The 13,624-nt window shown below is 45.6% G+C and overlaps 1 protein-coding gene across 2 annotated transcripts in view; it reads right to left on the reverse strand.

Moving 5' to 3' along the window:
- Positions 1–3,117: 3,117 nt before the first annotated feature.
- EHD3 (EH domain containing 3) overlaps positions 3,118–13,624 on the reverse strand; it is a 35,381-nt gene continuing 24,874 nt past the window's right edge. For both annotated transcript variants that reach the window (XM_050948563.1, XM_050948564.1), the window contains 3 exons: positions 9,287–9,699; positions 7,458–7,622; positions 3,118–5,253 (listed from right to left, as the gene is read on the reverse strand). In XM_050948563.1, coding sequence (XP_050804520.1) covers positions 4,726–5,253; positions 7,458–7,622; positions 9,287–9,699 — 1,106 coding nt within the window. In that variant the 3' untranslated portion in view covers positions 3,118–4,725. The remainder of the gene's footprint in view (positions 5,254–7,457; positions 7,623–9,286; positions 9,700–13,624) is intronic.

The following is a 13,624-nucleotide window of genomic DNA, read 5'->3' on the forward strand; positions in this document are numbered from 1 at the left end:
TTAGCAATCCTAAGGCTGGGGAAAGATTTCACTGGGTCTGCAATGTTCTCTTGACCTGGCAAAGCCCAGATAAATAGCCCCACAATCTCCCTTCCCACAGCTAGCCCCATAATAAGGGAAACCATGAAATAATAGTGGGGGAGACAACTGGAAAAGTGGCAGAATGTGTAGCACTCGCCTAGATGAGTTTTGCAGACACTCCGTCTGGTATTCCCCCAGTGCTGTATTGTGGGTGGTGCAGATCATGGTCTATGTAAAGTCAGATCACCCACAGCTCTATGCAAAGGCAAAATGTTTACGCATAAGAACGGGAGTTACCAGAGGGCAGTTTTCAGCCTTAACGCTGAATTTCTTGGTTGTGTGCAGTTTTATGCCAGTTAGTTAATGTGATGTAAAACAGGTTCTGTTTGTTTGATTAAAGATCCACTGCAGAGTAGGAATGTTGACCTCACTGTCCTGGCAAAGCACCAGGTTGGCTAATTAACTGCATTCTGCCAACCTAAATGCACCCTAAAGTTTTAATGGAACAACAATTTATTCCATTTATTTACATTTTCTCCTGGAACAACTTGCTGAGTAGTGGTGTCGGTACGAAGTGGCTGTCTTACTCTAGATATACATCCAGCAACCCTAAAATGCAGCTATCATCCATAGGGCCAGATAGTCCCCTCTGAGAGATATCCAGGGAGGAATGGAAGTAGAGGGAAAACCCATTACAATGGCTAAAAAATGGGAGTAATAGGAGTTGAGCCAAATAGCATCTTATCATCCCCTCCTTCTGAGTCTGTGGAACATTCCTCTGCCTGCTTGGGGCTCCTCAGATTTAGGAGGGCATGACTGAGAGGAGAGTGGCTGACTATGGTGGTAGAAACATTCTTCTGCTTGGCATCATCTTCCAACAAACCAGAAGAACGAATGAATGCTGAGCCCTCCACAGAAATTCTTGGGGACTTCTTGCCCCACTCTGGCAAACACCTCCTGGAAAGAGGAAGTGGGGACAGGTACAGATAGGGAGGCAATGGCAGCATGGCTCAGTCTGGAGAAGAACTGCCAAGGAGACCTGGGGCTTGCCGTAGCATGAGTGTTGAGCTCCATGAGACTGCCTAGTGGGTTTTGAGGCGGTCATAGGTTTGGAGGGGCCACTCCACCTACTCAGCGGTAGAGCTGGTCAAAAACATTTGCAAGAATTATTTTTGAAAAGTCTCTTTTTCCTGTTTTTCATCCAATTTACAGCTTGGCCAGACTTTTTCAAATAGCCAAAATTTCAACACTTTATTTTAAAAGTTTTCAATTTTGCTTTATTTTTGACTGGCTCTATTTACCAGAGAAATTTGTATGTACTTTATGTATGCAGACGTGTGGGGTTTAAGCATCTTTTTACCCTCCAAGGGGTTTGTTCTGTCTCATCGTTTACAGGGCATTTTGGAACCCATGAGGATGAAATGTAACATGTAAATGCAATTTAGTATTATTTGTACATGGATTTCTTTTTATTTGTAACTTTCCTGTTTGGCATCCTGCCCTTTCATACCATCACATTTTCACTGAATGCTGAGGGTGCTTCACCTCTTCTGTCTTGTTGTTAAACCATAATGCATAATAAATCAGATCTCAAAGCAACTAAACTCACGTCTTTTTAGTTTTTCTTCTCCAAATGGCCTGAAAAGTTACATTTGAACCAAGCAAAGTGGTTTTTGCGTTACAACCTACAAATCTTCTGTGTTTTGGGCACTTGTAACAGTTGGTAGAGCTTTTCTGTGCATCCCTCCTGTTAGCATTTTTAAATGAGAGCTGATGAAAGCTACTAGAATGGCTGTCATGGAGACTGAAGTCCTCTGTATATCCAGACAGTGGATACAGGATGGGCAGTGGCCATGCCACATGCCATTCTGCTGACTTGTCCTCAATTGGGGACAAAATCTGTCTGTGCTGCCAGCCTGTTCAATCCTTGGCTTCTTTTTCGGAAACCGCTAAGATCAAGTGGCCAAACTTGGAGAAAACTAGCATGCAGCTGACACGTGAATTGCAATGCAAGTTAGTTGGAAAACAGTTGTTACTGACAAAATAGTGGACTCTGATAATGGAGTGGGAAAGCAGACACAGCCTACTTTAGCATATAACCTTGTGTTAATTGCTGTTCTGTTTACACTACCCCCAAAGGCTATATCTACTGTGATCCCCAGCTTGCGCATGTGTACTCGCGTATGCTCACTGAGAGCTAGCTGGTGTACAAATAGCAGTGACGGTAGCAGAGGCATGGCCTTGCTGGGCCATGTACATCCAGACAGGGTTCAGGTGGGTTTTTACGTGGCTTAGCTAAGACATGCTGCAGCTGCCTGCACTCCCGTGGCTACACTGCTATTTATACTCATGCTAGCCCTCATTGAGCTAGTGCGACTACACATATACACGCTGGGAATTACCCTAGCTCATAGTGTCGGGACAGCATTAGATATACTCACTGAATGCTAAATCTGTGCTGTGTTACTGCTTACACCCACTTTCTACATGTTACCAGCATTACACCAGCACTCAGATGGGCCCTCACTGTGTTGTTACCTGGGATAAAGGTCACTCCAATAAAGTATCACATCTCGCAGTGGTCGATTTAATGCAAGCTCAGAAGAATATGTGAGGGGCTGTGGGACTATGTGGTTTGGTTCATTTCCGGTCCCAGTGAAGCTGTGGAGCTTTGGCACCTTCTCCTTCCATGACTGGCAGGAAAGAAATTACTTGGGACCATTCCTGCTGCTACTGAAGCTAGTGGCAAAACTTCAACTGAGCTGAGCAGAAATGAGCTTATTTGGGTTCTACCCTTCCCATATATTGAGCTAAACTAATCCTGGGTGCAATTTCACTGGCTCCAGTGATGCTATACCTGTGATTACAATTAGATTCCCAGAAAGTAGCAGGAAATTTTAATGCAGTTATTAACCAATCATGACCCAACACAAGCCCAGTAAGGTTGTTCTATACACAGGCAATACGGATGGTACCTGGGATGGTTTGCTTCTATGGTAGCCTCCAGGCAGGAACAGAGGTCTCTTTAAGAAACCACCGATATTTTATTCCACTATATAAGGGAATAGAGAAAGAAACAGTCCTGATTTTTTTTAACTTTTTTAATAATGTTTTACGACTAGGGTACAAAAAGGCTAATGCATTAATTTTTAAAAGATAAATGCACTGCAGTAAGCACATCCTACATACATAGAATATATTTCTCTATATAATATCAACACAGATATAAAATAAGTTATGTTTGTCTTGTTTTTTTCATCACAGTAGGAACTCAGCATATATCAAGTGACAACAAGAAGTGAAGCCATACCCCGTCCCAAATGAAAAAAGTAAAAAGGGCAAGGGGGAAAAACAAATCTAAAATGGAGGGATTATTACCAAAGTAAAATCCCAGGAAATCAGAAATGTCATAGTGAATGAAAGGAAGAGTTGAACATTTCTTGGCTCAGGATGGAAGTTCTGGATGGAATAAAGAGTAATTGTCTGAGGGCTAAGCAGGGGCTCATTACCGGTATCCAGGCTATTGCTCACAAGGACACAGAAAATACAGCAAGCCCTTCCTACTGCTACATGGTGCCTCTGTACTCATGATAGATGATTCATCTGACAGTGCTGGATTTTTTTTTATAAGATAAGAACATGAGCTTGCGGTTTTCATTGTACACACTTCTATGATAACAGGTAAACATATCACTTTCTAGGAAGGATAAATACCATCCATTGCCCAGAAAGCTTTCAGAAGGGGAAAACACTGAGCAGTTCCATACGACACATTCAGTGGATTATTTGAGGATGATGAAGCAGGGAAAATTCCTCCCCTCTAAACCATCTGATCTCTGCCTCTAAACATTCAACTATTTCCATGCCTTTGTCCCCTCCTTCTCTTTGTTTTCCTGTGGGTTGTATTATCATCTGCTTGGCCATGCCCTGAGTCGGAGTCTCCCACTGGTGTCAATGGGAGATAAAGGTGCTCAGTAGCTTGGTCGATCTGACCCACTGTGGTTAGAGGAATTCAAGCTGCCGAATTCAGATCCAGATTTCAAAAGCACTGAAGTTTGGGTGTATTCAGATGTGCTGTTTTGGCTGAGCCCGCCCTAATGACAGGGGCCACTTGGAAAATTCAGAACTAGATCTGGATCCAGACTGCAGACACCTCTATAGACCCTGTCCATGAGGGCTTTTATCTGGGGTTTCTGTGGGGGCTCATCACTAACGGTGATGTGCTCTTTTACTTTAATCTGCAGCTCAGGGACTTTTATATCGCTTCTCCTTTCCCACCAGGAATTTCACAAATCTCAGGCTGCATCTGAACCCAACTAAATAGCGTGGATGAAGTTCAGGAATGATTCTGGAGATTATCCCCAGATAACTTGTGCCTAATCCAACCCCGGAAGACACAGCCTACTTGATACTTTCCTCCACTCCCTTCTGTCAGCTTCTGCCACTGTCTCTAAGCCTTTCCTTTTCCCTTCATCTTTACAGACTACACATTAGGAAGCAAGGACATTACATAGGAAGAGTTAGTTGCATGTTATGATGAGAAAGGGCTGGGCTTTTTTGTTTTGCTTTAGGTTTTCCTTTGTACATTAAAATTGTTATAAATCCAAAGGTGACCTCACATCTAAAGGTATAATTTAAGTAAACATGTCTCTGGGATGTCTCTCTTTCCCCCTCCTCCCTTGTGTCTCTCTGGTGACCTTCTTTTCACTCTGTCAGTTTCCTCTTGGATGGAGGGAGGAGATGGGAAGGAAGTTCATTTGGGAGCTCGTGACCTTCTAACTTGACCTTAATGAGATGATTAGCCAAGGCAAATTCCTCATCATCCAGCATCCCGTCCTTGTCGATGTCAGCCAGTTTCCATATCTTGCCCAGCACGGTGTTGGGCAACTTGGATCTCACCATCTCCCTCTTGGCGTTGGCCCCAGTTATTTTACCATCGACGGGCGACAGTGTGTAAAAGATCTCATCATACATGGGCTTATCCCTGGCCACCACCCACTCTGCATCATCGATTCCTTCTCCCGCTCCTTCACCATAGCCATGTCCAAATGGGCCATGCAGGGTGCCCTCAAAGGCACCTCCCTTCACCATCTGCATGGGTCTTTGGGACTCTTCCTGGCGTACCAGCACCATGAGCTGTGCAATGTCATTGGCCAGCATGTCTTCCACTGTTTCCAGGAGTTTACTCTTCAGTGGCTGGAATTTGCTGAAATCTTGACCCTGCAGCTGATCCTTAAAGCAGGACAACAACAAAGAGAGGGTAAGCTGCAAGCATTAGTGAGACTTAGCTGGGCTGCCGGGCAGGAGGTGACACAACAGCAGTGCTCAGTACGTCTCTTTTCTGCCATAGATCGCAAAGCACTTTCATAAAGGGGTGTGTGTAAAGATCAGGGACTTGAGTAAGGGGGACCAGGGGAGAGCACGGGTCCCCCTCCTCTGGGATGACCAGATGTCCTGATTTTATAGGGACAGTCCCAATTTTTGGGTCTTTTTCTTATTTAAGCTCCTATTATCCCCCATCCCGATTTTTCACACTTGCTGTCTGGTCCCCCTACCCTCCTTTGTCAAAAGCAAAGGGAGAGCTCTCTTGTCCCCTTGGCTGGTACTGCTAATGCAGTAGGTAGACAGACCCCTTCCTTCCTGGCTGATGTGGCAAAAGCTCTCACTCCTGCTTCATTCAACTTTAACTTTAACCCTTGGTAAAGATTATTATCCCCGTTTTGTAGATGGGGAGAGACAGGATGCAGAGAGGATCAGAGACTTACATAAGGACCAGGAATAGAACCTTCTTGCCAAAAGCAGGCACAAGTAGTACTATCCAGAGCACCCTCCCCGCAGCCCACATCTGCCTCTGTGTCTCAGAGCACTTCTGCATGGCTTGCTACACCCCAGCTTGTCTCTCTGATGCTCTGCACAGCAGAGCTCCCACACCCATTCTCCACAGAGGAGGGAGGCCACCGCTGGGCCATAAGAATTGTTTATTTATATGGCTTTGATTTTTGCCACCATGAACCACAATTTCAAGACATGAAAAAGAGGCCAGTACTTTATGGCGTGTACTACGGAATTACTACTCCAGACTACTGTGTGGGAACATACAACCCTAGTATTGCAGGGGAATGTACTATCTCATATTACAATAAAGACAGGCATGGTTCAATCTACATCCAAATAGTTTTAGAAGCAACTGTGACATTTCAGGAGTAATCCTTCCTTTAAAAATGCACGAGTGCCCCTCTCCATTATCTTATGGAGCAAACTGAGGGTGTGCCTGGCATGAGCTATAATTTCATTCTACCCCTTGTACTTCAGGGAATAAACTGATTGCTCATGAGAATAAGGGGGTGGGGGGTTTTCCCCTTAAGCACAGCATTGTACAAATGGCTGAGTGTATACTTGTTTTCCTCTGAAACATCAGATACCAGTCACTCTCTACACCTGCTTTCTGGCCTGGAACTTATCTGATGTGACAAACTCCACTGGCCTGATTTTTCACAGCCCAGTAAAAGTGCTTAGAGTAACTGTTACTAGTTCATCCTCTACTGAGAGAAGCCAAGTGACATACATCTTTATCCTTCAACCTCCACTTCCTTCTTAAATAGCATCCATTTACTCATAACAGTGGTATAAAATTCACAACAATCTTAGCAACTAATGAACTAGATCCTCCAGCTGGCTCTCAAGGACTTAAGGGTATTTTCCTTCTCTTTAAATGAACAGCAGATTCCATCTGCTCCATAAAGATGTGGTGGTAATCTTCACTATGCAACCGCTGGAGACAGGCTGCAGCCTGGATTGAAGCCAGTCAGTGGTTTGAACATCTCCAACATGGTTAGCATACACTGTATGAGGTCCTGATCCGGCACTCACTGAAGTCAGTGGAAAGGCTCCCATTGACTTACATGGCCGTTGGCGCAGTCCCCAAATGTGTAGCACAGAAAACCTGCTTGTCCTTTTAAAAACAGAGAGGGATACTTTGATTATCACATCCACTTTCTCTACAGTAGTCTTTCTTTGCCAGAAATAAACAAGCAAGGGAGCAGAAAGCAAAAAAAAAAAAAAAAATAGCCCCTATTTGAATACAGAATATTATAAATATTACATCAGTAGCATTTGTGAGGCCAGGCTGGTCCTGAAAGCTTTAAGCCTGGGGTCTGAAATAAGACAGAAGGAGCTAAGTAACTCACTGTAAGAGCTGTTTGTGCCATAGATTCAAGTGAAGGAGTCTTCCCTCTCCTGAGGGTGTTAACCTGCCATTGTTGAAATATCTCTGTCTAAATATAGCCTGGACATAACACAGGTTTCCTTTCTGCCTTACAAAAGTCCTGACACACTTGTAACAGCATCAGTTCAGCATTGCTTCTGACCGACTCCCTACAGCTGCTATAATGTTCTTGCCTTGGTCAATTATCCGGCCTTGTTATTCCAGTGCTTACCTGCATCTTTCTGAGATTTGGGAAGTCTCCTGGTGAGATCTGATGCTCCCGTTCGATGCGGCTATAAATCTCCCCCAAATTGTTCACAAGCTCCTTCTTCTTATTGTCTTTACCAAACACTGATGGCATTTCCTTCTTCAGGGAGCTAATGATGTAGGCGTGGACCTGACGGGCATAAGAAAGAGATGGGAAAGAAGACCAAGGAGAGCATTAATGGGTACATCTGAGCATTATCTTCAGCAGATGGTACTCATGCATCCAAGCTTTGGAGTAAACCCTATCCTCTCTCCCTTCCCCTTCACTGAGCTCTTCCTCTCTGCCTGCTCTTGCTGGTTATCACTACTGCGGAACACATACCGTTCTGAATTGTGCGTCCTGATTGGTCTGACACAAGAACACTGTGCATGCTGGGAGATGTTTGAAAGTCACCTGTCACAGGGAATTGTTTTGTTTCATTTTATACCTCCCTTCAGGATAAAGCATCCTTCCAGCCAGGACCGGCACTAGGGGTTTGAGCGCCCTAGGCGGATGGCAATTTCGCCGCTCTTCGCATTGGTCCCGCAGCTCCGGTGGAGCTGCCGCAGTGGTGCCTGTGGAGGGTCCGGTGCTCCGCGGCTCTGGTGGAGCTGCCGCAGTCATGCCTGTGGGCGGTCCACCGGAGCCGCGTGAGGAGCCGACCGTCCGCAGGCACGACTGCGGCGGCTCCATTGGAGCCGTGGACCAGCAGACCCTCCGCAGGCACCACTGCGGCAGCTCCACTGGAGCTGCCTGCTGCCCCCTCCGGCAAAATGCCACCCACCAATTATTCTGGCGCCCTAGGCGACTGCCTAGGCTACCTAAATGGTAGTGCCGGCCCTGCTTCCAGCTAGCGATGCTAATTGGGTTAGCAGACACCATGCACTTTGGATCTAGTTAGACTTTAATCTTAAGGTTCATATTTTCTGTGTGGCCAACTTTAATATGAATACATAAAATGAATATCTTATGTGCAAGGATTCTGCCGATCCAGAGGAACTAATCCCACTGATATCAACTTATATCAATGTGACTAAGGGCAGACTCTGTCCCAGTGCCTCCATTGCTAACCTGACCTACAGTATTGGGTGAGGCCATCCTTCTATTTCCTCCCCTAATAGTATGGTGTGTTATGCTGGTCCAGATAGAATACAAAAGCCTGAAGTATCACCTGGTCCCTCTTTTCAGCCAGAGCAGGATAGTGACCTACCATATATTTTCAAGAGCTACATTTGGCCCAGTTCAAATAGTTCCAGTGAGGGGGTTTCCACCACTTACTTTGAGCGACACTTCCACAGAGTGCTACTAAGCTCAGAGTATGAGCTAGCAGTTTCAGTGAATTGCACTGTATCTCCTTCTCTGGTGTGCATTGTTCCCATGGGTCTCCTCTGAGCCAGATTTGCTCTGTTAAGACTATTCAGAATTGGAAGCCAAAGGCCCAGAGCTGCCCAAGTGCTGGTGTGTGTTTTTAAGTCTGGTGATCTGGGGTGAATTTTAAAGTTGCTACTTTAAAGCAAAGAGACTGTAAGAGATGGTGTCCATCGCCTGCCACTTCCTGTGCTGACAGCCTCCCTGATATGATTGCTTTTGCTTCACCCTACTCCCACACATTATAACAGCACCTCTGGGTACAGCAACAAGGGCTAGTCACTGCTAGGACAATTGTTTTTTCATATACACAGTGCCCCTCCCCCCCACCCCAGTGCAACATGATGGGCAATGGCTATGACCCAGTGAGCTGAAATAGCCAAGACCTCTCCTCCATCCTCCTCACTGTACACTCTACAAGGCTGAGTTTCTCTGGCAAGACCCACCTTGGCCAGCCGTGCCCGCTTGATGAGATCGTTCAGCTTCCGCAGGGCTGCATTGCGGGGCAGGCTTTGAATATCTCTGAACAGGTCCTGTTCCTCGGCCTCAAACAGCTTGCGGTTGTCAGGGATCAGCAGCGGATGGGACCAGAAAGAGCCGATATAGACCCTGATCACCTCGGGCGTGTTGACGATCTTCCCCAGGGACCACATGAGGGCGCCATATACGCGCATCAGCTGCTGGGTCTCAATTTGGTCAGCCTTGTTGAGCACCACCCTCATCTTGTCCTCGTGGTTCTTCAGCGCCTTGATGACGTCAGAGAACTCGTCCGAGATGTCCAGCTTGTGGGCATCGAAGAGGAGAATGATGCGGTCAACCCGCTCTGCAAACCACTCCAACACGGCTGCAAAGTCATAACCTAATGGGGGAGGAGGAAGAGCAGAGAGACACACATGGGAGACGAGAGAGGCAACGCGGTGCCGTATTCATTGACAGGCTGAGAAAGAATAGGCAACATGCTGCAGGTTGTGCAGAGCTCGGTGGGAGCCAGATAAGAAAGGCACTGGAGACATCACTCTCCCCTCCACCATATCCTGACTCCAACATGTGTTCTTCCCGCACCTCATTCTGACCAACACTAGTTCACCTAAGACATGCACAGTTTCTTTTATAGACAATAGTCCTCTCCTCTGGACTGACTATACGGGAGCACTCAGACAAGTCTTATAAGTCACACACACAAGAAACTGCCATGTTCAGAATGCAAACTGGTATATCCAGTCACATGACAGGAAAGTCTAGCCTTTTAATTACTTTTCATCAAGGTAACCCACGAAGGCTGCAGGGTTCTGGATAATTATAACCTGTACCCTGCCTGCTCTGAGGTGTATTTCTTTCTCCATATTAACTATACTTAGCCGGGGCAAAATTCAATTTGTATTTTTTTATATATATATATAATTTTGAGGGATAATATGGATGTTTACTTTCAAATATTTTTTTTAGATTTTTATCCATGTTCACAGTTGCAGGAAATTATAGGAGGGTATCAGACAATAATTGTTTAATGATATCAGATGCTGAAATTCAAAAAGTTAAAGCTTTCTAACTAGTAAAACAAAAACTGCCAACATCACATGTCAAAAAATACAAATATATAAATATCTTTAAATCAAACTCTAATTTAAAGTTCTCAAACAGCATTTCTCTTATGTTGCCTATCTGTAAATGTCAATTATCAGTGGAAATATTTTTCAACCGTTTGTGTGTGTACGACGTTTACTGACATTTAATGACCTTGTCAGGACCCAAATGAAAGGAGTAGCTATAGCATCAACTCAGTCATTTCCACACCCAGCCTTGGTTACATACCCATCTCCCCTTTTCCTTTTCAAAGATCGTCCTGTGCTGTAGAGTGCAGAATTTCCCACCCCTCTCTTTTCCTCCTCTCTAAACTCTTTTGTCATTTTTTAAAAAATCTCCCCCCACCTGCCCGTGTTTTCCTTCTGAGTCTAGCTGTGCCTGTCAGTGCACACGACTACAGGGAGGACTGGAATGCAGCATTGGTGCATGCTAGAGGGCTATTTATCACTCTCCTTGGTACAAATAGAAGCTGTGCTCATAAATTCCTTTGAATGTCAAATGCAATGCAACACAGCTGAGTAGAATGTAATTCCTTTGGGCTTTCCATGGCCTGCTTGAGTTAGTGAGTTTCATGGTGCTGATTGCTGGAACTTCACTGGCAAAACGTAGCAAGAGATATAAGCGGATGCCCTGCTCCAGGCATTTACTCTAGCGCTGAAATCACATTCCCTTGCCGCTACACAAGACTCGAGCATGAATGGAAAATGAGTCCCGACAGTGGAAGGGGAAGCAGACAAGATAAACAGGAAAACTATTTGCTTCAGTCAGATGTTTCTTCATGGGACAGGTTTCCTTCTGCCTGCTTGAGAGGCAGTCAACGGATTTATCCCAGCTCCAGGACTGACAAGCATTTCAAATCGGCAAGTCTGATGGGGAGGATTTTTCATAGGGTGGACTAAATTTAAAGAGATATAGGTCCTGTTGTGAACACCTCCGTAGCCAGCCCCAGCTCCATGCACACTCTGTGGCACTTGATCTTATTTCCCCATGTAACTAAGCTCTAAGAGGGGATAAAATAGACAGGCCATTTATTCACCCCAATTGTCTTTCGTAGCCAGCAGCCTCCACTGTGCTAAACGGCACAGCTTCCTGAGCCGTTTGGCTCCGTCCACCAGTGTTTTGGTGACTTCCACCCCTGCACACCTCAGATTTTGGTGTTGCCTGCAAATTTGAATCTGGCCATTGAATTTATACCAACGAAAACCCTAAGAAAGTGAGATTGCATCTTCCATCCATGGAGAGATTGGTTCTGAGTCAAAAAAGCTCCTCCTGGATACCTAAGGGCATCCTACACTGGGCTACAAACCCGTGGGGCATTTCATGACTTGAATACTAATAGGCTCAACTGCTGTGACAGTATATCAGCTCTGGGGAACACCTGGGATTGCTCTGTAGGTCAGTTTTCAGCACTATTTTAGGCCCTTTTGCATTCTGTACTGGCACTGCCCATGCTAACGCCAAATGAGTTCCCACCAGGCAACATTAACCTGTTTCCATCAGCCTACTTTGGAGTAATCCTTTCATTGCATCCCCCTCAGCCTATGATCTTATCAGATGTCACCAGGTAGGAGGGATCAGTCCTAAATAATAATAATACTTGGCACCTCTAAAGCAAGGACCTCAATGCGTTTCCAAAAATTAATGAACTGAGTCTCATAACACCCCAGGGAGGGAGAGACGTTTTATCATGCCCAGTTTACAGATGTGAACACTGAGGGACAGAAAGGTTAAGTGACTTGACCAAGGCTGCACAGTTAGTCAGTTGCAGAGTCAGAGAGGGGCATATGAACAATGTTGAAGGAGCAGAGATGATAGTCAGGAGAGAGAGCAGCCACACGAAGTGATCAGAGTTTAGTGAGACAATTGAGTGAGGAGCCACTTTGGTCAGAGAGATGATCTAGGGTTTGAAATCAAATGAGGTGGTGAAGGAGGCAGGCTCTAATGGATCAGACAGAACATCAACCCTGGGAGCCGAAACCACCAGGGTTGAGAGCAGGAAACTGGGCAGTGGAAGGAGAGGCAAAAGGCTGTGTTGGAGAAGTGGCAGGGAGTCAGGTGGGTATAAGTGATGGCTACGTGGAGGGGGCAAATGGAGAAGAGTTGGATGGAGAGTTCTTTAGAGAAGGAGTGAGAAGGGGGAAGAGGAAGGGCCTAGAGGTGGAAACAGGAGGAACCCAGTGCCCTTGCCATGGCTCTTTATCATGAACCAAGGTAGGGAGGGTGCAAAAATGCTGCGGAGACAGTGGCCGCAGGGACATGGGATTCTAGGTTTCAGCCAGAGCCAGGCGAAGGAGGGAGGGAGAGCTGAGGAGGTCATGGGGGGTGGTGATCGTCGTCGAGGTGGAGTGGCTGTTCCAACTGGAACAAAGGGTGGAGGCATGGGGGTGAAGGCTGAAAGGGAGGAGACAAAGGTGCGAAGGAAGGCAGGCGGGCCAATGCTTGCGCAGATGCCTCTCGAGAAGAGGATAAGTGGATTTATGGGGAGAAGATAGGGTGAGGAGTATAGTTAGAGCTGGGGGGAGCAGCAGCAACAGGAGGGCAAAAGGGAAGATGAAAATAGAAGGAGACATGATGGATCCTATATTCTGCTTCACATCTTGTCCTAACCTATTGTTTTAAACAGCTGCCCTGTTCCTCCGCAGAGGTGGCTGCATTTCAGTGATGGGTAAAGATATTTCTCTCTCCCTCTCCAGATGTACTTGTAAAGTGCATAGGAACTCTTCAGGATGAAAAAGCTTATATGAATGTAACATGTCATCATTCTCAGAGCAGGGCTCATCATGATACTTCCACCCTTGCCTGTGTTTAAGGAAATAATCCAACACAGAGCTAGCAATTTAAAGCACTAATAGTGCATGAAAAATGGTGGGTGGGTGGATGTGGATGTGTTAGAGAGAGCGAGAGAGAAGAAAAAAAAAACTGGGTAGTGGAAACCTCTCACACATCTTGGATATGTAAATGTTGCCAAAGCAAAGGTACAAGTGACCACACTGCAGTACAAATCTCACTGCTTTCTCAGTCAGGAATGATGTGTTAATGTGAACTTTATAACACTAACATTTACATTAACAAGTATTTGGAATGGAACAGAGCAATCTCTGCTTTTGTGGTGTTTATTGTAGTTGTTTCAGGCTAAGAAGAGACCAGGGGCCTGATTCTGTTCTCACAGGGTAAATCAAGAATAATTTCAACAACAGCAT

This window comes from Gopherus flavomarginatus, chromosome 4 (genome assembly GCF_025201925.1).
Source record: "Gopherus flavomarginatus isolate rGopFla2 chromosome 4, rGopFla2.mat.asm, whole genome shotgun sequence".
NCBI lineage: Eukaryota > Metazoa > Chordata > Testudines > Testudinidae > Gopherus > Gopherus flavomarginatus.